Source organism: Neltuma alba, unplaced genomic scaffold, assembly GCF_004799145.2.
Source record: "Neltuma alba isolate B1F8T4 unplaced genomic scaffold, ASM479914v2 tig00011479_pilon, whole genome shotgun sequence".
NCBI classification, from domain to species: Eukaryota; Viridiplantae; Streptophyta; class Magnoliopsida; order Fabales; family Fabaceae; genus Neltuma; species Neltuma alba.
In genome coordinates, this window is record NW_021636148.1 from 107,472 (window position 1) to 131,859 (window position 24,388).

The window sequence follows — 24,388 nt, forward strand, 5'->3', positions numbered from 1 at the left end:
AACTAGCTCTTATATTAAGCACTAGAAATAGTATTAACTTTGTCAAAAGCATTATGCTCTTAAAGTATTTTTTTAAAAGCAATTTTAATAGAGGCATTAACTCCTCAAATAATTGTTTAAATTTAAAGAAATATACATCAAGTACTCTAAAGTTTTTTTTTTAGTATTTTTAATGGTAAAGGATGGACCTGAAAAAAATACTACAGGTGTTGGATGCATATGAAAAAAATACTTCAATATATTGGATAAACCATAAAATATTTTATAGTGCTGGATACAAACCAATCCTTTATTCAACTATATACGTTTTATTTTTTTGTCACTTCTAACATGTTTGATTTGTACCAAGCAAAATTTTGAATTTTTTAACTGTATTTCAGAATTTAATAATTTTTCAACTTTTTTCTATGAGAAGTACAAAAGAATAAAAATATATATAACAATAAATTAAGAGTGAAATTATACATTGATTTATGTTAAAGACAAAGAAATTACTCTAGGTGGTAAAATTAACCCAAAAAAATTATTATACTCACAATTGTCTCTTAGCATGGGTATAATAATCTATAATTTGGCTGGCATAAAAAAAGTATAACCGTAACTTGGTTTATTTTAATCTTTTTAGATCCGCATATGACGACATCAATTTAGTTGTATGTTGAGTGAGAATTACACTATCAGCTACTAATGCAGCTTCTCGTACAAATTGAAAAATTATGAGTATAGGAAGTAATACCTATAATTGAAAAAATTATAAAAAAATTAATTAAAAATGAGTTAAAATTTCATATACACAAGATGTTGTAAAAATTATAATTGAGAAAATAGAATGGGGCTAGAATTTTTGCTGTGCTTTTTGCGTGACATAGGACCCATGTAATTGTGGCAAAAAAACAAGGACCCGTCTTTTGTTTTTTTTTTTTTTGGTCCAATAATTTACATAACGGAGGTTTGGTACTGGAAACTCTCCCCGTCTCTCACGTATAGTCATGCTTTTTCTTTCTGGTACACTTCTTCATGATTCCGTCTGCGACAACTATAAATGAACAAAATACTCTTCCAGTCTTAAATATAAAATTTTTATACAACACTAATATAAGTGTTTTATATTTAGAATAGAAAGAGTAAGACAACTCGAGTTGCCCGAGCTTTAGTTAAGTGAACAAGGTGGATTTGATGTTTGGAAAATCAAGCGTCATAAATTACTATTATTTTAATTATAATTGATTATATTTAAATTTGAACTAATAACTATTAAAACTAATATGTCCCATGATGGAAGAGTTTTGGATAGAAGTGGAATTAGAATGGAGAGTGGAAGTGGGACTTAAAATGTGTTTGGTATGTTTAGGAAACTAATGTACTCCTCCAGTCCTAAATATAAGATCCCTTTTGTAGTGTAATTACCTAAATATAAGACTCTTTTTGTAGTGTAAATTACACTACAAAAGGGGTCTTATATTTAGGACCGGAAGAGTATTATTTCTAATTTATATATGTAAATAAAATATGAATGAACAAAATTGCCCCCTTTAACCCCAAAAAAAAAAAAAGGAAGCCTCCTTTCCATACCTAAACTCGTCCACCGTGATAGCGCATAGAAAAAAACTTCACCGCTTGCAAGCTCAAAATCTAGCCCCAAAGCAGTCGCAATACAGCAATTAAATTAAAAAGAATAATTTCAATGAAAAATAAATGCCAATTTATTCAGATCTAATCCAGATGTTAACAAAAATTAGGCGGGGAAAAATTAATCCCATTTTCACAACCATTCCTTCATTATCGGAGATGAGCTTCATTCCCATCAAACTTCGCCACTGAAGATTTGCTTATCGTTGCAGAAAGAGAAATGTGACATCATCATTCCTTCACCTGTTGCTAAAGATTGGGGCGGAGGTCGTGACCTTCGTATTCAAAAGCGGTGATGAAGGGCGTCAAACCAACGGGGAAATGTCGTCACTTTCGTATTCTGCAAGTGGATGCTAGAGGGAGATGTGTGCAGATGAGTGTCAAAGACAGAGACAATGGCAACTGTGGGTGTGGACGTCGGTGACGGCCTTGGAGGTAGAGTGATGACTAGCAGAGAAGAAGAGTGTGAAAGATGATGGGTCGAAGTGTTCACAAATGCCAGAAGAATTGAAGGCAGAGGTAGAAAATGGGAAAAGAATTGAGGTAGGAACTCGGTTCCATGGGTAGGAGCATGGAATCAAGTTCTATCGTTTTTGATGGAACTAGGTTCCATGAGGAAGTCGATTCCAGGACACCAAACATGCATATAAGCTGGTTCCACTTCCACTTCCAATTCCTTAATTCCAGTTCCCTAGTACCAAACAGGGCATTACTTCGATACTGTGATATCTAATCATTATGATAGTGTGTCATACCTTTATATGTTTTTCTTACGCACGTAAAGCGAGCAAGTAGGATGCAATTTTTTTAGTATTTTAACTTGTTAAATCTATTTAAATTGAATTAAATTGGTAAACTTGAATAAAACATATTAAATCAACTTAATCATGGTTGGTCTTATACTCTAGTGGCATGAGATTGAGAGCTTCCATGTAAAAAGAATGTTGCAGTTTCGACCCTATCTATAAGCTCGTGCCGTTAATGCCTATCTAACACGATTGATGATTTGGTTATATTCCCTTTGACGTCCGTTAAATATTATTGGACATTTTGATTTCCGTACATCAACAGATCAGTTAAGTAGACTATTTGTGAACACCCTCATACAAAGAACCAAAGAATTATAAAGTTGCGCGTATGCGGACTATACTTCCATCAGTAATGAAAAACAACTGATCATATTAATATTTGGATTAATGTGCAAATTTGTCTCAAAAATTTTCGTTCATGAGTTCCAGGTGTCAGAAAATGTTTTTTGAAATAAATTTGTCTTAAAAGTTTAAAATTATAGCAATATTATCCCTATTTGTCAAAAGACTAACGTTGACAGTTAAAATAATGACGTTAACTATCAATATTTTTAACGGTAAAAGATAATATTGCTACTATTTTAAACTTTTGGGGCAACTTTGCTCTCAAAAATACTTTTAGATACCTGGCATTTGTGAGGGAAAACTTCCAAAACAAATTTCCACCCTAACCCTTAATATTTCACTTTCACACACGTTGGTTCTGAAGAAGAGGCCCTGCATTATTAGAAGAAGAAGACGATGATGAAGACACACAGCTACAAATTGCTTGTTTCTCAAAAGCCATCTTTTCCTGCTGAGCCTGACCCCATAGAACGCCATAAAACCCAATAGCTATCACCCCACCACCAATCACACTGCCTCATCAACAAGAAACACAAAAATATTCGTTATTATCATTTTATAATTATCCTGTAACTATACATATATTTAGGGGGGGAAAAGTCTCAAAATTTAACTTATAAATCTGAAATTTTTGGAACTTATAGGGTACCTTCCAAGAGAAACAGATTCGCCGAGAAAGATAAGTCCCATGGCAACAGCGAAGATCATCCCTAAAGGAGAAAACATGGCGACGTAGACAGGTCCCTTCCTTCCGCATGCCCATATATACATCATGCTTCTCACTAATCCGACAATGATGCTCTACATATGTGTATTTTATATCAATGATATTAGCGATTACTATGGAACATGAATATATATATATATAATGTGCAAGTAATATATATGTGATATATAATGTGTTAGTATTAATTATACCAAATAATGATATCAGATTTTATAAGTTAAATATATGATGCATCTGGTGTTTGTTTGTTGTATGCTTCTTACAGAATATAATATAGCGGCCAGCTCCAGATCAGGGCGAAGAGTCCATGCTTGAGCATTATTTATCTCAGCAATGACAGCAACAATGGCGGATAACACTGCCACAAAGCCGCATGATATGGTTGCCACCATCACAACTTCAGGATACTCCTTCATTATCCATGTCTGCATATATATATATATATATATATATATATATATATATCGAGCCAAGTATGTGTGTATCATTTTTTGTTTATTCCACACAAAAAGAAATATCGGCCCTTTAAAAAAATTAGGATTAAGGTTTATCTAACACTTTTAAATTTTTTTTCAGTTGCAACTAACACCCTAAAGTATTTTATAATTCATCTAACATTATGAAATATTTAAAGTATTTTATGAGTCCTAACTCATGAACTTAGCAGACAAACAATCACTCATGGTCTAAAGGGAGAAAGAGATTGCCCTAACTTCGAAGAAAACTTTAAGTGTTTTTTTTTAAGCCAATACTATAAAGTACTCCTCCGATCCTTAATATAAGACTCATTCAACCAATTTGATTATATTAAGAAAATTAGGTAAGTTAGTTAATTATAAGAAATGTGACATGTTTTTTCTAAAACACCATAATCATCTTTCTTAATACCACCTCTCCCTCTTCTACTTGATTATGGTTGAGAGAGTGTCCATAGGGGTAATTTAAAGAAACTCGATAAATATAATAAATGGGTCTTATATTTAGGACCAAAACTAACTTAATAATTAGATCCTATATTAAGGACCGGAGGAGTATTTTTTTATGGTAAAATTTTATCTTCATAGTATATTAAGGTACTTGGCTCAGGGAAAGAAGTATTTTTTCTGATGCGTCATGTAGTTTTCTGCTTTGAATAAACCACATGGCATGAGTTCGAGCTGATGCCTGTGAGATTATGAAGCACTGAAAGATAATGCCCGGGTTCCTTGTATATGAAAAATTCTTGCATACTCGGATGTACGTACCATGACTACTATCAATACAATAATAACTTAAGTTGGCAAAAAAAAAAAAAAGAACTAATGATTTAATTGTTCTTTAACACTCACCTAGAATATATTAAAAATATATTTTAAAATGTTAGATGAATTATTGCAAAGAGGAATTTAATTTACATTTGAATGAATGAATACAAGTATGCGCTGCAGCCTCAAGCGTAATTGCGGACCCCATATATCTGAGTAATTTCTTAATGCTAATCTTTCAGTGCTTAATATAAAACCTAATTAAAGAGTTGATGTTAATATTATACGTAAGACCTATTTTATATGTTTACTAATTTTTTCCAAATCAACCCTATTAAAATTCTTCAACAATAATCAAGTAGGAGAGAGAGGGTCAGAGAATTAAAAAAGATTCTTAAAATATTTTAAAAAAACATGATATGTTAACTAATTTAACTAACATTCTTAATCTACCCAAATTAGTTAATTAAGTCTCATATTAAAAATCAGAGGAATATGATGTTTTGTTCAATTAAGTTTACTTTAAGAGATATTGGCAACCATAAAATTTATTTGGACGCAAAGATGTAGGGAAGTTGACAAAAGGGAGTAATTTTACCACTCTCATTAACAAACCTAAACCGTGGTTACTTTTAATCTGGTGGTTCTCACATAGTCTCCATGTCATTCATACTCTCCAATAAAAATTCTCCACTCCTTTTCTGTGAGCCCCACAAATTTTTCCCATTCCTCCCTTTGACCAAGCTTCCCTATCATCTCCGTTTCTCAAGCATAAAATATTTTCATCTGTCTTTTCCGTTGTCACCTTGACCGGCCTTCCTGCCTCCCATCTTTACCTGTCTCTCATAGATTCAGGTCAGACCATTCTCAACGACCATTTTCATCTCTCTTTTCAGTTGAAGCTCTTGCTGTTCATCAAGTCCTCTTGTAGCAAGTTTAAAGGATTTGATGCATCAGTAGTTTAAATACAATTTTTCATGAATGGAAATGCCAAGTATTTCACCTAGCCGAAACTAATTTTTAGTTGATAAATGTTTTGAGTCAAGACAAAACCAAAGAGCTCATCTTGATATCAGCATGATCTCCCCCTCCGGCGCGGGTTAGTGCCACCGCGAGCCATCATAATGAGACAGAGAGCGAGATACTCTTCCTAGGCACGACGAAGGATGGTCGAGACGGGGGCTCTTAGTCCATCGCTGCAAGGAATAAAAATTGGAGTCTAATTCGAAAGGGAAGGAGGAAGGAACAGCGGTGGGGGACTTGAGAGCTTCTAGAGCCATGTGACCTGACGTCAAAGTAAGAGAGGGCAAGTTTGAGAGAGAGAGAGAGAGAGAGAATATTATTCAGAAGGCGTTGGTTAATTAGAGTTGAATGGTGAATGAGTTGGAGTGATGAGAGTTGAAGAGATCTTTATAAGGAAGAGGAGAAATACAAGTTTGGAGAAGTTGAGCTGAGGAGGACGATGCCTGGTTAATGGCAGTTGAGGAGGCTGGTCGCGTCCTTGATGGACGATGGAGATACCTCAGGCATGGAAAAATTGTGGGACTCACAAAATCCCCAAACGGACGTTTAACTCAGTTAACCAAGTGATAAAATTGCTCCCTTTTGTCAACTCTATGCCCTCAAATAAATTATACAGGGTCCAGTGGCCTTTTAAAAAAATTGTACCCAAAATACAAACATATAGAAGCGACAGAGGTGCTTATGAAATTAGATTAAAGTCAAGTGTAATTAAGCAATAATTATTGAGTGGTTATGAACACGAAAGGGACGCAGAAACAAAAATAATGGAAAAGCTAAGGGTAGCTACCTTGACGTTAAAAATGACTGAAACACAGAAGTTGCCGAGTGCAAGTAAAATGCCTCCGAGAAGCCACCCATCTTCCACCTTGGAATCTCCCCCATTTGCCTCTCCTCTGTACAGTGTCACTGTTAACGCTCCTGTAATGGACAACACTGTCCCTATACACCTTGCATGGCTGCTCACCTGCCTTACCTCCACTTTTTCATATCTGCAAATTTGCCTAACATCTGGTTTTACTTTTTCACTATCCCATCTCCAGCAGTGCTGGATCATAGCTGTCGGGTCTAATTAGGGGTTTATTTTCCCAAGAACGTTCTTTGCATTCTTACAAACATAAACTAAAGAAGCTGAAGTTCAAAAGATGGTGGGTGACGCACCTTAAAATGATGGCAAGAAGGAAGGTAAAAGCTGGGGAGAGATCAGACATGACTGAAGCAAGAACTGGAGAGCTATATCCAATACCTGTATATAATAATGTCTGCGCTGCACAACTACCACAAATTCCACCATAAATCCATCAAGTTTCTCCACAATTGCGCACACATCATCAGAATTCAGATTGATGATACGCAAATAAGTAATCAAAACAGAGCCTTTTGATTTCTTCGTAAAGGATAATATATATACATGAGCAAGCTGAGAAGAAATATTCTGCAGAAGATTGAGATGGTGATGGAGGGAGAAGGTCGGTTTCTGTAATAAAGGAAGGAAGATGGAAGGAGGAGAGAGAAAGCCATGACATTTGAGTAGACCATGAAGACATAGTCACTCATCCCTTTGGCGGTGGCTGCTTTGATCAGAGTGTTCATGCCTACCTCAAGCACCTGAGCTACTACCATTAATACTGTTACTTTCAGATCCTCCATTGATCTTCTGCTCTGTTTTTTCTTGCTCCTTCCCCTGCTTCGCTTTCCTCTGACTCTTTCTACTCTCAGCTTCGCCTGTTACCTCAGGACACGATTCCTCTTGCCCTGCCCCGCCCGCTTTAGTCGTTTTCAATTTTTTTATTAAGAAAAAGAAACATAGGTGCTCCATGCCCCACTTTCTTTTTAGAACTAGGACCCTGTTTGGTTCAACAAAAGAGAGGGGAAAGAAATTTTAACGGCGGAGGAAATGTTTCTGAACGATGAGCACCCAAGCAGTTTAGATCTATTTCTTAAAAAATATTATAAGGTGTACAAAATCGAAAATAAAATTAATTTTTAATTAAAAATATTTTTTATTCAAAATTATGTGCTAAAAATTTGAAATTTAAATTGTCCAAACTGTATTTAAATAGTATAACCAAATCTTGTTTTTTTTTAATTGTAATTAAGTTTCAAAGAAGGAATTTAATTACCTTAAAGTCTATTGACAACATAAAGAGTATGTAGCGACAAGTTCCACCGAAGGCAATGACAAGTAATTTTTGCTATTCACTTATTATTGGTATTTTAAGGTAATTACATCCTTTTTTAGCATCTAACTACAATTCTTCCTTCTTCTTTTTTCTTTCATGTTTGAAAATAGATAGGAGCATTGCAATAGAGAAAAGTGAAACAAAAATTTCTTGCCCGGCCCCATTTTTTCACTCACTGCATCAGAAAGGAAAAGACCATATAATTCAAGTTTAATGGAAAGATCCGTCTACTTTTTATACCTTGGTGGTCGAATATTATGTAGTGCATCATTTTATGAATTAAAATATGCTCCACTAACCATCAAATTTAGCCAATAATTTATTAAGGCACTCATGAAAGATGACGAATTTTTTTAAAAGATAAGGAGAAAGTAAATTTTCACGGCACACGTTTCAAACATGATCACAAACGAACAAAATCTCTGAAAGCACTTTTTTTTCAAATATTATAAACAAAGGTTATTTTTTCAAAAAAAAAAAAACTATCAGGGCTTCTGTGTGACCCGAGTCCGATATGCCATGGCTGGAAATCGAACAGAGGGCTAGATGGGCTTGTCGCCCAATCGGGGCCTTTGATCGAAGCCCATCAACCCTTCCATCTTTTACAGTTGATAGCGCCCCATCAAATCATGGTGGGTCATCTGTAGGCATACATGATCCAGTCCACGGATTATGGAATTAATCACCAACCATGATGATGAATAGAATGACGCACCAATTTAGATTACGAACTAGTTAAACATTTGGTAATTAATAAACACTCCTCTCCCTTATAGAAAGAGAGTTCTTTTTGTTATTAATATAAATCGCTCAGCTAAATTTATTATATGAATATACAATTTTATTCCCTAATTTATTGTTTTATAGATTATTAACTTCTTAAAAATTATATATATTAAATAACAAATAATAGTAAATTTAAAAAGTTATTTAATTTTATAAATAGAGTTAATAAAATTAAAAAAAATAAAAATATATTAGAAATACCTTATAAATAATATCAAGAGTATTAAATAGTTTTGGGGGACATTCTTTTGCTGCATACAACAAGAGAAAAAGACGGGAAGGAGTGGGATTGATCATTTGATGGGACTTATTAATATATCTCCCTTGCCCCTAAATTAATTTGATTAGATTTTATGACTATGCTACTGTTTTTTTTTTTTTTTTGGGTGTGTGTGTGGGGGGGGTGGGAAGAGATAGCATAAGGAGGCCCATGGAGAGAAGTGGAGGGACTGGGGGGTTAGGGACAGGTGGCAGTCAACCCGGGTTTTCGAGGGGAGGACTGAAATGGTGGCTGTTTGTTTTTTTGTTTGATATTAGGAGTAGGAATACCATAATGTGCGTCCAATTGTCCAAACATGTACGATGTTCCCTCCCATCCACCTTCCACGCCTTTCATTTTGGGACACTCACCCTTAGCTACCAACATTTTCCTACTAAACTCCCTCCTTCCTTCAACATATTACCCCCCCAGCTGTATCGGAACAAAAAATGTATATGTTACCCCCAAAATTGAAATGTTATTAAATTTTAAAACAAAGTCAGTAAGTTTAATTTAAAGTTTTTTTTTAAATTTTGTTAAAACATTATTTTAAAAATGGTTCATGAATAGAGTCAGAAAAGTATATGGTACTCTTCCGGTTCTAAATATAATATTTATTTTGTAATGTAATTCCTTCAATCCTAAATATAAAACTTATATTTTAATGTAATTTACATTATAAAATAAGTCTCATATTTAGGACCGAAAGAGTATAAAATAAGAAAAAAAACAACAACTATAAATTAAATATATTATATTAATTTTGGTGAGTTATGAAAGAAAACAAAAATATGTGATAGGAATGGGCTAGAGAGGCTCCATCCATAAATCTCAGTCGCTACTGAGTCGAGGCACAGCTGTGGGAAGGTACATGACACGCCAATTCTATCCCACTCTGTCCATCTCACGTCCCTTTCACACGCTTCCTCTCTTCCCTCTCATTAATTACCCTTTACCAGACCACCTTCCACACTTAACAACTGACACTAATATTTTTTTCTCCGATATTATTTAATTCCCACAAAATCATTGTTGCGGATACATGAACTCGCTTCCCACATTCATTATTTGTACTTGTATTTTAATTTTCATCTATTTATTATATATAATTAATTACTCCATTTGGTGTGTTTCTAAATAGAAGAGTCAAATACTCTATAGTTACAATTTTTTTTTGTCGGAAAACCTACAATGTTAAACTAGCCTTTCAATTTTTATTATCAATAAATATATGTTATTTATTATCTCTTTGTAATAAATTTTTATTTATATTTTTTATATATTTTTTGTTTCTAATTAAATTTAACTAATATCTTGAATTGTACGATTTTAATGGTTTTTTGAAAAAATGGAGGGAGTAAATAATTTCCAAATTGAAGATCAAAATCTGTCCTCATATGCAATTTACACCGGAGATGATGAAGCAAAATAAATGATTAACGCATTAAGGATGCGTGCCGTCTTTTCAACTTTACTTGACATGACATATTATGAACGCATGCTGTTAAATAAGTCCCAGTTCCCCAAATCACAAGCCTACCCTCTCGTACCTATATATTCACTGAAATCATGAACTACAAAGCATCGTGTTTGTACCATAACGCCACACACACTCCATGCCTAATGCCTTCTTAATATCGGTTAAAAAAAAAAATTCGACTTTCATCTTAACTGATTCTTTTTAAATTAAAATTTTGGCAAGAATTTATTTAAATAATATAATTTATATTTGGACAGGATTTTATAAAAAAAATTATTAATATAAATATAAAAAAGTCGGAAATAAAAAAAGTTACTTCAACCTAGATATGATTTTTAGCCAAAAATCATTTGTCTGGAGAACCATACGAACCATAAATTTTTTTTTTAATTTCAATTAGCTTTTAGGGTTCCAAAAGTCAGCTTGGAGGGAGCTTCCTAGCTGCATTCCAAACAAGCCCAAACGTAATAAACCAATTATTATTTGCAAGCTCTTTGTTGTGGCGAACAGCAGGTATGATGTCTGTTGCATTAAAAAACAAAAACAAAAAAAACACAATCACAATCACAACGTTTTAATTAGTGGATGGATGTCAAAACATTACAGGCTAGACGTGTGGACCTCTCATGTCCAAACGTACGTACGATAACTCTTTGTGTGTAGTGTTTGAATTTTGATGCAACAACATGTCTGTGTGTGTGGGAGAGAGTTGAAGATGGCTGTATATCACACACGCACACACACACAGACAGCAGATAAGGAAACACCTTCATGGGATGAGACTTGAAGATATAATATTGTGTTTGGGGGGAGTGGTAGTGGATGTCACTTGTCCATATTAAAGAGCTAAGCTTGATCAATCGCTTTCAGTTTGACTTTTGGGCTGCATTTAATTAATTTTGAAGTGCATATATATGAATTTTTCTGAAATATATATGTATATATATATATACACTTATACAGTTCACTGTTTCTACAGCACAATATTATATCACAGTGTTAAAAAGAATTTACTAGCTAGTAACTTTGACAGCACGTAATACCAGTCCGTGAGCAGGGCGCATATAGAATTAGTATTTGCGACCCCTCAAATGCTTTTCACTGTAAAATTGAAGTACGTCCGTAAATGCATGCTGCCATTTAGAGGACCAACACTCATTTAGATATATTAATTTTCGTTATTAACTGTAAATTAAAAACGTGTATATAATTATTAATTGAGGGTACTTGATTTGATTAATCAAACATATATAGTATCTTTGTAATGTGCCTCTTCATGTATGCCGAGGATCCAGAGAAGAGTGAGGGTTCAATAATGATAATAGCCTGGTTCTTAATAAAAGAGCTAATTCATTAATGTGAGTAGATTAAAAAAATTTGTTACCTGTTTGTAATAAATAGGCATAGTCTTCTTTAAAATAGCTCTACTAATCGTGTGTGTTAGTTAGAACTATTATTTAATAATTTTTTTTACAACTATTACAAGGACTAGTTTTAAAAAAATAGATAAATATGAAAAACAAAATAAATTAAAATATTATATTTAAGATTAAATTGAAAGTCAAATTAATTTTAATACTAAAGATGTAAAGTAATAGTCGAAAGAAGTCGAGCCGTGTGGCATCCAGCTTCTTCGTTTATTTCAATGTTGGGGGTTGGCTTTCCACTTTAATTTTACAGCTTCTTTCCACCCATATTTGTCGGCTGCAACAACTACTGGTAATAAAAGTGCCCATATATAATTCCCTCCACCCAACACCTAAAATTATTTTTTAAAAGTTTTTTTTGAATTTTTGCACGTGTAATTCATTTTCCATTTAATTATGTATTAATCATATTCGTATTAGTTTTAATCCTATCTTGTTTGTGAAGGCTTAATTTCAATAGTAATTAATATTCTTTGTTTCTCATAAACCATTTGGGAAATGGGAATAAGCCCGACAGGATGAAACTAGAACTTGATATAGGGTCTTCGTCATCATATTTAAATATAATCAGTGCCACCGACAAATACTAATTATGCATGTGTGACGTACGTAGCACCATATTAAAGCAGATTAATACTTATAGTTATATATGTCAAGTGGATTTTTATCAGAACCTTCAAATTTTTAAAGCACCGTACGCGTGGGATGTGTGTGCGTAACCCCAACCATTATCCCAAAAAACTGCCACCAAATTAATTAAGAGACACAACGAGTTGCCGGAGACATTTCTGAAAGCCAGACTTTGTCAATAAATGCTTGTGTTTGGTTTCCCAGAGACACTTTAGCTTTGATGAGTATCTTGATGATTGTATCACTGTTATACTTTCAACACGCAATACTCTTGACCAATTCGATCTCTTCCCGTGGCCTTCTTAATTAATTTGTTTTTCCCTCCCTTGGACTTTTTGTGATTAAATTTTCGTAGTGTTTTCTGAATATATATAGACGTTATGTGTGTGTGACACAAATAATTGATAAACACATCACAAGGCAAGAGTGGAACACAGCTTTCTCCCAATAAACATCCAAAGAGCATTTCAACTGATAATGTTAATGCTTACATCACCTTCTGTAGAATTTGTCTGTCTTGTCCACCTTCATGCCCTTATGATCATCATCCCGTTCGAACCAAACATGATTATGGCAAAGAAAAAGAGCCATAGCTTCACTTTAGCCCTTTTTAACTAAAATCGTTCATTATTATTAATTTGCGCATAGTATCTCGTACGTCTTCTCAATTATGTGCGCCATTTCAATCATTCATTCCTCTCTCTCTCTCTCTCTCTCTCTCTCTCTGGTGCAAACAAACATAATACACAGGCGGAGACAAAAACGAGAAAAACATCTTGTTTGATATGTCCGTATAGTAAATCATGGAGACATATATATAGCAATATATTGTTTTTTACATGCCATGTATATAAAGAAAGAAGATGGTAAATGATAGGTTGTTTGTTTAGGTAATCCGTCTTTTATATGTTATGAATATGAGTTGATGTGCAAAGTCTCATATTAAGTACAATTAAACTTAATTATAACAAGCATCCAGGACAGACCAGTACGTACACAAGGCGCTCACCAAGTGAGACCTGAGAAGGGACAAATATATGCAAACTTACGCTCACAAACGAAGAAGTTATTTTGAGGACTTGAACCTGTGACCTCCAAGTCACATGATAGCAACCTTATCGTTACTTCAAAGCTCATCCTCAATTAAACATCCATGAACATGAATAGGAATTCCACAAGAGCATGCATCTAGTAGGCTAATTACTTTGTCGTCCTTCTTTCAAGCAATGAAATCCTTTTCCAATGAAAAGAAATTAAGAAAGGACGTACTATAATGGCATGCCTAGGTTTTCAGTCATTAAGAACTAAGAAGCTCTCAAGATTCTGCAGATGGCAGTGTGTCCTGAGTATGGATTCGCGTCAGTGTAATATATATATATATATATAATGTGACTATCGCGCCCACCAGTCTAGCTACTTGATTTAAAGTACTAATTCTGATGAATCCAGAACTGTTTATAGAACAAAAGCTTTTAACAATCTCTTTTTTTATGAATCAATTTTTGAAAACATAGAAGTAGCACAGAATCAAACAAGGCCTACGGCCTATATATATTACCCTATGCAAGGTGACCACAAGTTCCCCAGCCAGTCATTCATATTCTCTTGCATTGTGGCATCACAAAGGCCACCAGTACCTCTGATGGATGAAGCAAAAAACAGCAGTGAAGTAAATATAATGACTTTATTTCTGATGCTATTATATTGACTCAGTAATTATCATTATTACCTGCAACTGCAATAATTAATAGAGCACTATATCACACAGTTATCTATGTATGGCTGATACTTCGCTTTCGCCTACTCTCCTTCTATACATATAAGGTAATAATAATTATGGTAATATATAGTAATAGAAAGGAAGGGGGGAAAGAAAAGAAAAGAAAAAAACAGATGCAAAGATTATCATCCTCTGCAAAATTTATGACCTGCAGTATTGATCTGTTTGGATTGAATTTGATACATGGTTGCGGTTCAGGAACTTTTTCTGGTACTAGGGTCAGTAGCTACCTTAAACAGTGTCGGAAAACTGAACGTTAAACGACACACAGAAAAATCACACACACCCCCATTTCATATTTATGCAATGCCTTGAACTAAAAGACTATAAAATACTAAAATGATCTAATAAAAATATAGTTGTTATATACTCCTTCAATCCTAAATATAAAATCTTTTTACACACTATAAACATGATCTTATATTTAGGACCGGAAGAGTATATTATTATGTGAGTAACATTGGCTATTTTGTTTCTGACAGCTGTACATGAACTTGGGTGAATATGAATTTCAAAGAAAGATGAAAACTGAGGTCTTATAGGAACTGAGAAGGAAGCAGACTGGTGGGGTCCCAGAAAAGCATATAAGATATTATATTAGCTCCAATTTTCACCCTCTATACCCCACAAGAAAATGCGAGCGTGATGACTGATGAGAGAGAGATGGAAGAATAAATGTGAACTTTCCTAGTTGGTGGGTTTATATAAACGAGGATGATGAAAGTGAAAGTGAAGAAGAAAGATCAGATAGAGCATCTGTAATTGGTTGTATAACTGAAGGCTATGGAAGAACATGTCAGTCCACTGGCTGCTACACATATTCTTCAACACACACTGAGAAGCCTGTGCATTCATCAAAATTCTCAGTGGGTATATGCAGTCTTCTGGAGGATCTTGCCTAGAAACTACCCACCACCCAAGTAAGCATCAGGATTTTGTCACTGAAATAAAAACACAAACATAGTATTAGTTCTGTGCTAATGATTGTGTTTGTTGCATGGTCGGATTGGTAATAGATGGGAGTGGGAAGGTCAAGGGACTTATGACAGATCAAGAGGAAACAGAAGGAACTGGTACCGGGGCTTGGTTTCTGAATTATGTTATTGTAATTATATACTGTTTAAACTCGTTATAATGCATAATGCAGGATATTGGCGTGGGAAGATGGTTTCTGCAATTTTGCAGCTTCATCATCTGTTTATAATGGGAATTACTATCAAGGGTTGCAACCTGAGCTGTTCTTCAAGATGTCGCATGAGATCTATAACTATGGAGAAGGGTAAGTTTGTATAATATCCATTACTAACCTAATTACCCAACTATTGCACTGTACTACTGCATTACTCCTTACTTCTTTAACTGTTTTAAAAGAGTTCTTAATTAGCTTTCATGGACCAGCAGGTTGATAGGAAAAGTTGCTGCAGAACGCAGCCACAAGTGGATATACAGCGAACCTACTCAAGATCAAGAAATCAACTTGGCCTCCGCGTCTGCAGAATCGGTGAGAATTCAAAAACCCCACATATGTAAACATGTTCTTCCTCAATCCAACACAATAAAACCATAAATTTAATGTCAAATCCATCAACTGTTCTTTTTTTTTTTAAACAGTATCCAAGGACATGGGAAGCCCAGTTCCAGTGTGGTATAACGGTATGAAACTGTTACTTTCCACTTCATCATTTAGAGAGAGACCCTCCTTCATAAGATTCAGTGAGATCATCGATCGATGAATATATGTATATATTTTGCAGACCATAGCACTGATTAGTGTGACAGAAGGTGTTATTCAACTGGGAGCAGTTCAGAAGGTGATAGAAGACCTGAACTACGTGGTCCAATTAAGGAGAATGTTGAGTTACATAGAGAGCATCCCAGGAGTGCTATTACCACACCCATCATCATCGTCTTCGTCTTCTTTTTCTCATGGATTGGGTTGTGGAGTTTCAGATCAACAACGGCCAGGGCCTGAACTTCTCTATGACCCATACTTGAATTTAAGTCCTTCAATGAAAAGCCTTGAGGCCTTGCTGTCTAAACTACCTTCAGTGGTGGTGCCGCCGCCGCCACGGCCACCACTTCCGCCACAGTCAGAGTCTCTGTTTTTATCATCTCAGGTGATGAAGGAAGATGTTGAGGATGAATATAAGCCTCAAATGATGGAGATGGGTGAGACAAGCAACTCCATGCATAAAAGGAATATGATGGGCTAGTAATTGAAGAGTACTGATGGGGGATTTTGAGTAAGTAATTAATTAACAAACCCATGTTAGTAAACATAAATTTAGGCTTCTCAATCATGGGAGGGATCAAAATTAGTTCTGAGTTCTAACGTTGTTGTAAGTAGTTAAATTAAGTATTATTGGAATTAATTTTGGCATCTTGTGATTCTCTGCATGCTCCTTAGTTATTCTTCCTTCATAATTATAAATTAGTTATCCAGAACGCAGTTAGAGAGGTATACAAAATAAATATAAAAAAAAATTAGTATCATATACAATATCAGTTATTTCTATCGTTTTCATTACAAATATTCCATGACAATAATAAATTTAATTTGATCAAACCTTAGATGAGGTTTAAAAAAAAAAACAATTTTATCATTCTTTATAGTTAATATATAAGATTTTAAAAATTAATTATGATACCCACGCCTCATATCACGTTCCTCATGTCAGAGTACCAATCATATTTTTTTAAAAAAAAGTACCGTACATTGTGAATCCCGAAATTGGAAGTGAGGAAAAGGATCCACAAAATTAAAAGGGAGAGATATTAAAATATTTTTTTTCAAAATGGGAAATCCTTTAACTTAGGAGTCAGGCAGGTTATATAGCGTGGCGCTTTAGGCTTTAAACGTTGGATGTGGTCAGGTAATTATTCAGATGAAGATACGTTAAGTTAGAATGATTTGGGATAATTTTTTTTCAATACCCCGATTATTCTATTGACTCTCTTTTTTTTTTGCCTGACTATTGACTCTACTCTTATGATTTTTTACAGGTCAATTTCAAAGTCTTTATTAAAATTTATTAGGTCTGTTTGAAAACTAATAAAATTTTCAGATTCATCCTTGCTAAACCCATCTTTTAGAATCGAAAGGGCCAAATTTAGAATATATAAATGGACATTAATAAAGGTAATTTTAAAAAATATAATAAATATTTCATATGATACCTTATAAAAAATATCAAAAAAATTCTCCTCTAAATGCCTTATAAAAAGAATTGGATGGAAGTGTTAATTTCCTTTTCAGTGAAAACATTGTAAAATAAATAGGCATAGTAAAAAAAATAACTAATAAAAAAATATACATTAATTAAAAGCTTATATTTAAAATAAAATAAATTCTTAGTTAGTTCCTGCAAACAAAAAAAGAAGCACTACTAAATTTTACGCTGAAAATAACATTGATTGAAATTAAATATGAAATCATAACGCTAACCAAACACATGAATCATCAATTCAAATAATTTCGGGATGATTCTGCCAAAAAGAAAAAGAATTTTGGAATAAAATTTTCTAAACCTTAAATCCTGCCTTTAAAAAGTCAAATCCGGTGGAGCATGTGATAGATTTTCAATCAAATTTTGTTACGTAGAAATTCAGTTTTATATTATATGACGAGTTTTAGATACTTGGCTATTTGCTAAGCTTGCAATGATTTGATTTAATTGTTCAGTATTTTCCAGAAGTCACTTTTTTTGTTGGTACAAAAATTTTAGGAAAGGGGTTGGACTCACACACGATCTAAGGACAGAGCACCTAACGCTTAATCTATTAGGCATATCCCTTCCGGCATGGGAGCATAACAAGTAAGTTTTTTTTTTCTAGCTCAATAGGTAAAATTCTCTCAACTTCACTACGCTGTGGAGATACCTCTCTAGCGTTGTGACTAGAGTCACAACAAAGTGACACTCCTCAAGATCGAACCCCTTCTTTTTAGTGAGAAAGCCTAACCCTTTCGCGAGCTGAACCTATGAACAAGGGTTCCAAACGTCACCTAATTGGTAACCATTACGTCACTTTATTAGTGGACTTTCAGCCCATGAGGCCCAGAAGCCTGATGAATCATATAAGTCAGAAAAGCTGAAAAACCCAACTGTATTCCGCTTGATTTCTGATAATAAACCGACCGGGCCCTGTTGGCCCATTGAAGCACTTATACTGGGCTCCCAAGAGCTTTTTATATGAACCATCAGATAACCGAGTCTGTGGGCTTTGTTGTCAGAGTGGGGGAACAGAATCTGCAAGCTCAAAAGGTTCCATCAAACTCAAAGGTGTCATCATAGGTTGGGTTTAATAAAAAGAGAATTCCTTCGCAACGTAATGGATTAATATTTAAATTTTTGTTAAAAAAAATTCACATTTAATGACCAACAATACATTGAATATAATTGTCTCCAATAACAAAATACCTATGCGTAGTCGAAAAAAGGTATCATCATGAAAAACGTTCCGAGTTCTTTAAAAAAGTGTAAAATTGAACTAATAAACCAAAAGACTAAACTTAAAAGCTTTCGTCAAAAAAAAAACTTAAAAGGAAAAAAAAATCCTCTAGAACCATACATCAGGAGACGGAGATGAAAAAAAAATTGTTTTAGTCCACGCCTCATAATTATAGGTGCCCGCTTTTCTATCTATTTCTCTCCTAGTGAATCATATACACTGTGGGTAATGTATTAAGATATTGAAAATCACTTTCATAAAAAAGTTTATTTTCTTGATTGGGGCCTAATATGACTTGAATTTGAATTAATCACTAGTATTAAATATTAGACGAAACTACACCATCTCCATTTACTTTTGTGTATATGGAGGACATCAGCTGAAAATGTTGGTCACCTTGATTCAATTTTATTAAAAAAAAATATTTTTTATTAATCAATGCAAGTTGTCCAGTGGGATATACTACTTCCGGTCCTTAATATAAAACCTTGATTGACTTTTATTTTGATCCTAAATATAAAACACCAATCTATTTTGTCTCTCATATTTATGTATTTTTTTTCAAAATAGTCCTCCTAACAATAATATCTCTAGCCAATACAATTGATTAGTAAGGATATTTTAGGAAAGATAACATCTATTCATTATAAATAACTAACTTAACTTCTTTTCTTAATCTTCTTAAATTAGTCAATTAGCTCTTATAATTAGGACTATAGGAAGTATATCGTATGCAGGGTGTGTGCGCGTGCGCGTGTTGTGTTGTACTCATATGAGATATAGTGATATAGCATATGCATTGTGTCCCATCTGCTTCACTTCATATTAATTTCGACAGTAAAATAAATGGGATTCTTTTTTATCTTTAAGGGAATGGGAAAAATGTCTTATAGATGCTGTGGTGACGGGACATTTTTGTATCTTTCATTCGATTATATTTTTTAAATAGTTAATTGAGAAGAAATATCGAAAATTTGTGTCACTGTAGATATTTTATCCATGCACGTAATTTTATTTTATAATCTTATGTTTGCTTTTTATGGGTTGGCTTTGTGTAAATAAATATATATACATATATGTTTCCCCCATCATGATGGAAGATTATGCATATAATTAAGTAGTAGGTTTGACTTCACGCATTTCAATTCTAAAGCCAACTCTATTTAATATCACATCTGGTCCTAATTATAAGATTTCGTCATTAAATCTAATGATTCAAGCTTTTATATATAACTAAGACCAATCTAAACGAGTTTAAACGATCTACACATGACATGCAAATTTCTTCACACACAAGTACTTATTGAATCACTTTTCTTTAAGATTAGTGACTTATGAGTTATTTCACTCGTCATATATATGGATGTGTGTGTGTTTTATTAAGCTCAATTCTATCCGATATGAGACTTATCATCTCAAGTGAAATCCACACACTTTGACATATCTTAACATACATATTGAATGAAAGGAGGGTAGAAAGCGTATGAAGTGTAGTTGAGGGGTGAAAGAAAGAGCAAGGAAGGAGGAAAACAAGGGAAAAGCATGTGCGTAAGGTTGGAACAACAAGATCCAGCTAATATGCAACTTCCCTCACTCTTATCACACGCAATATACCAACATCTTCCTCTTCTTCTCACCATATGTATCCATATATATCTCATACGTCCAAATCCAACCAAATGATATTATATACCCAGACCATCATTTCCAACATCCACAAATAATACCCTGCCTCACTCTCTAGTTACCTTCCTTTTCTCTTTTATGAACTCAACACTTTTCACACATATGTGACCTGAAAAACCAAATAAATGCCTGCACACAATTATGAATTAATGATTCTGCTGCGCATGCTCACAGTAAAAAGATACATAAAGCCTGTGCTCACCGGCCGGACAATCCACGTACGTATATCCATGTGGTTGATCGAGAATGACAGAAAATGACACATGATTTATATTATAGCTGCTATCACTTTATATGGGTGTTCACCATTTTTGTACAATGATGAGACTCTGCGCCTGTTTACGTTTCACCCTTTGCATATATATATAATTTATGATAGTACATTTTGTGATCAGGTTTTGTAGGTCAGAAACTTACCAGAAGATATTACTGCTCCCTCATAAATTCTCTCACACAGATGTACTAATAGCTAGCTAGCTCGCAGCCACGTCTCTAAAGTTCATTTCCACCATTGCGTACGTTCCCGCTGCATGGTTTCATTAAATTCATCGCAAACTTCCATCGATCAGTGAACCTCTGATAAAAAGTGTTTGCTCGGAGCTCAAGGCAAACCCTAGCTAGCAATATGGGTGAGAGAAGAATAGGACTGGTGTGAATAATTAAAATCTTATATTTGAGACTAAATTGAATTCTTCAACTAGATTTTATATTGCAAGAGAGTAGTTAATTAATTAAGCTGAGTTAAACTTGTGTGATGAGTGATTAATGAATGATTGGGGCGTGATGACGGATAGGAAGGAGGGAGACAAGGCGTGGAAGTGAAGAGTGTGATGAGTTATAAGAGATGGACCCAAATGGACCACACAGGCATATGAGCTTAGCCATGCTTCCGCCCAACACGCTCCCAAATATCCAGCTTCACTTATCTTCCCCATCATCTCTTCTTTTCTTCTCCATTAAACTTTCACCACCAACCATCCATATATTACGAATCTCACTCTCTCCATTCATGTCGCTTTAAATTCTATATTATTATACATGTTCTAATCATGATGTTACTGTTTCCTGTATGGCCATTCTCCAAATTTGCTCTGTTATCAATCATATTATCTCACTTAAATCTCATAACACATTGTTTGTTTTCTCCAACTATATATATGGATACACTATTTGTGAAGGAATGGTAAATTTAATTTAATTAATTATATCGTTTGTGTTTAAGCAATTAATTAATAGCTTCAGTTAATTAATATCAAGTGATTAGACGTTGATATATATAAGCAATTAGGTGAAAGCGTTAAAAGTTATCCAGACTTTTCATGGCAACTATATATATAACATTAAGGGCACTTAGCTTGATGTTGATTTATTTTATACTTTCTCTTGTGCTAAATGTATGGGTTAGTTAAGAGGTTTGTTTTAGTTATAAATGTAGGACTTCAATTCAGTGATTAGCTTTTAAGTTGTTCCTTTGCACGCATATAAATTAAAGGGAATTTTTGCCAATGAGACTAATAATTAAAGGAGATGTTTTGAAGAAATCAATAAGCATTTATTATAAATAACTAATTTAATTATTTTTTTAAATATTTATAATTATAAATAAGTTATCTGACTCTAACATTAGGATTAGATGAAGTGTACCCCCACGTAGGGTCCAAGAAAAGAGCAGTTTCATAACAGCGATTAGGAAAATTATATTGAATTGGGCTGAAATGAGCTGTACAAAAATGACATGCAGGCATGCATGGGTTAAATAATTCATGATTGGCTTATTTGGTCGGCTCCAATATCGGTCGATATGTCTCATCGATCGTTCATATGCCACAAAATCTTAATAGTCCAGGAGTATTTCTGAAACAATTTCAAGGCCCAGAACCTTCTATAGCTGTGATCGATGAAACACAACATAGTGCCACACGTCTGCTTAGTATTTGATGACTTTCATAAACTAAAATTGGATCATCTTTTCAAAGGTGTGGTGCTGGAACCTAACCGAGGAGAGGGGGCAAAAATAAGTGAGACAACGCACGTGAGAGATATAGGGAAAAGTGGGCAAACCCCACATGCACGAGGAAGAACAACATGATCATCACAAAGACGACAGTGCAAGTACCTATAGCTCCACCCATAATCACTAATAATAACATGACGTATATAAGGGCGACCCAGTGCACAAGAGTCTTAATAGATGAGGTCTCAAGCTAGATAAACATACATAATCTTAGCCCACAAATGCAGAGAGACTGTTTTCAGAATTTGAATCCGTAATCTCCAAATCGCATGACAACAATTTTACTGTTGTTTTAAAACTCACTCTCAATAACACGACTTGCATTTATAAAGAGGCAATAAATATATGAATGTGAAGCTCAGGTACGAACGCACCTGATTTATGAGTCTCTTATAATCTGTCTAAACAAGTCGCCATCAGGCCCTCACATGGCATTGAGGTTTCAATAACTCTCTGCAACTTTCTCAGCCTTCAAATAGGGGACCCCCCATTATTTGAGTTTGCTTTTCATTGATATAAACTCATAAATATTGTGGATCTGTTTACTTAATATATATATAGCTGTAGCTATATATATTGCTATAGCTAGTTATAGCTAGGGATTGAGTGTGTGAATGGGGGAAAAAAAGTGAGTAAAGGTTACATTGAATTGAATATAGAGTTACTAGATTAATTTCGCAAAATAAAATGCAACATAACATCAGTACTATTGTTCTAGTTTTAAATGTAAGACTCATTTTATAATGTAATTTATATTATAAAATGAGTATTATATTTGGGACCGAAAACTAATTAATGATGTTTTAAGAGCACTTTTCATTATTACATGATTGATTTCGCGAAACACTAGTCATTATGTGAAAAACTTAAAAGTTGAGATTTAATTCCATCTTTCGTTTTTACACTTCACATTTGTTATAAATAATTAACTTAATTATTTTTTTAATTTTCTCAAATTAGTTAACTAGCTCAACATATCATAGTATAGATATATAATATATAATGATTTTATTAACAACGCCATTTATGTCCAATTCTACACAATGCAAGAAATTAAAACAGAGTGGAACACCCAATGCGGTTTTTTTTCCCACGCTTAAACTAGGCTCCTTCTGCGTTTAATGAATTGGAAAATATGTTGGGAGGCCTTTACGTACGTGTATATACATAAAGTCAAAAAAATGTAAATAAGTTCTGAATAAGGAAATTAATTATTGACAAGTTTTTCGGAGAATGACGCTAAAATCCCAAAAGATCAATTTAATACTAGTTATATGTCCTAAAATTTTGTTGGGAATTGAGTTGCAAATACAAACATAAACACAATTGTAAATCAGCGACTATATTTAAGTTGTACATATTCTGATATACATGGCTTCTCACTGTGATGTTAAAATGAGGGAGAAAATGAAAGAAATCAGAGAGCAAGAAGAGCAGAGAAGAGGGAATAGAAAGAGAAGGCAAGAGAAAAAAAACTAATAACTGCAATGTATTTTAAATTTTCAATCCAAGGATGCCCTCAAATAATAATAAGAAGTACTTATAATAAAATAATAATAAGAAGAAAATGAAAATGGCAACAATAATAACAATTAATTCTAATAATGAAAAATACTAAATTACTGATAAAAATAAATCAAATTAAATCAGATACGGCTGCTTCACATTATCTGTGATCAATTCATGTGGTTAATTTCATGATGGATTAATTAAATCGATTTTAATAATATATGATTAAGGGCGTGGGGAAATATCGGTACGCGCATATATATGTATATTAAAAAAAAAATTGAACCGACAAAAAGTCATGATGATTTACGTGCAATAATATGATAGCTTATCTCATGCTCAATGTTGGGATATGGGAACATGCATGTTTCTTGCATCCTCAAATTACATCACTTTGCCATCAATTTCTCG

At 33.8% G+C, this 24,388-nt stretch overlaps 2 protein-coding genes across 2 annotated transcripts in view; one reads left to right on the forward strand and one right to left on the reverse strand.

Annotated features, from left to right (window-relative positions):
- Positions 1-7,462, reverse strand: part of LOC114713924 (WAT1-related protein At5g40210-like) — a 35,088-nt gene extending 27,626 nt beyond the window's left edge. Inside the window, exon 1 of the mRNA XM_028898606.1 lies at positions 7,186-7,462. Within this exon, the coding sequence (XP_028754439.1) occupies positions 7,186-7,424 (239 nt within the window). The 5' untranslated portion in view covers positions 7,425-7,462. The remainder of the gene's footprint in view (positions 1-7,185) is intronic.
- A 7,606-nt stretch (positions 7,463-15,068) lies between these two features.
- Positions 15,069-16,710, forward strand: LOC114713884 (protein RICE SALT SENSITIVE 3-like). The gene is made up of 6 exons (XM_028898551.1): positions 15,069-15,239; positions 15,336-15,392; positions 15,467-15,598; positions 15,721-15,820; positions 15,931-15,972; positions 16,074-16,710. The coding sequence occupies exons 1-6, from the start codon at positions 15,103-15,105 to the stop codon at positions 16,530-16,532; spliced, it is 927 nt and encodes a 308-aa protein (XP_028754384.1). The 5' UTR covers positions 15,069-15,102; the 3' UTR covers positions 16,533-16,710.
- Positions 16,711-24,388: the final 7,678 nt, after the last annotated feature.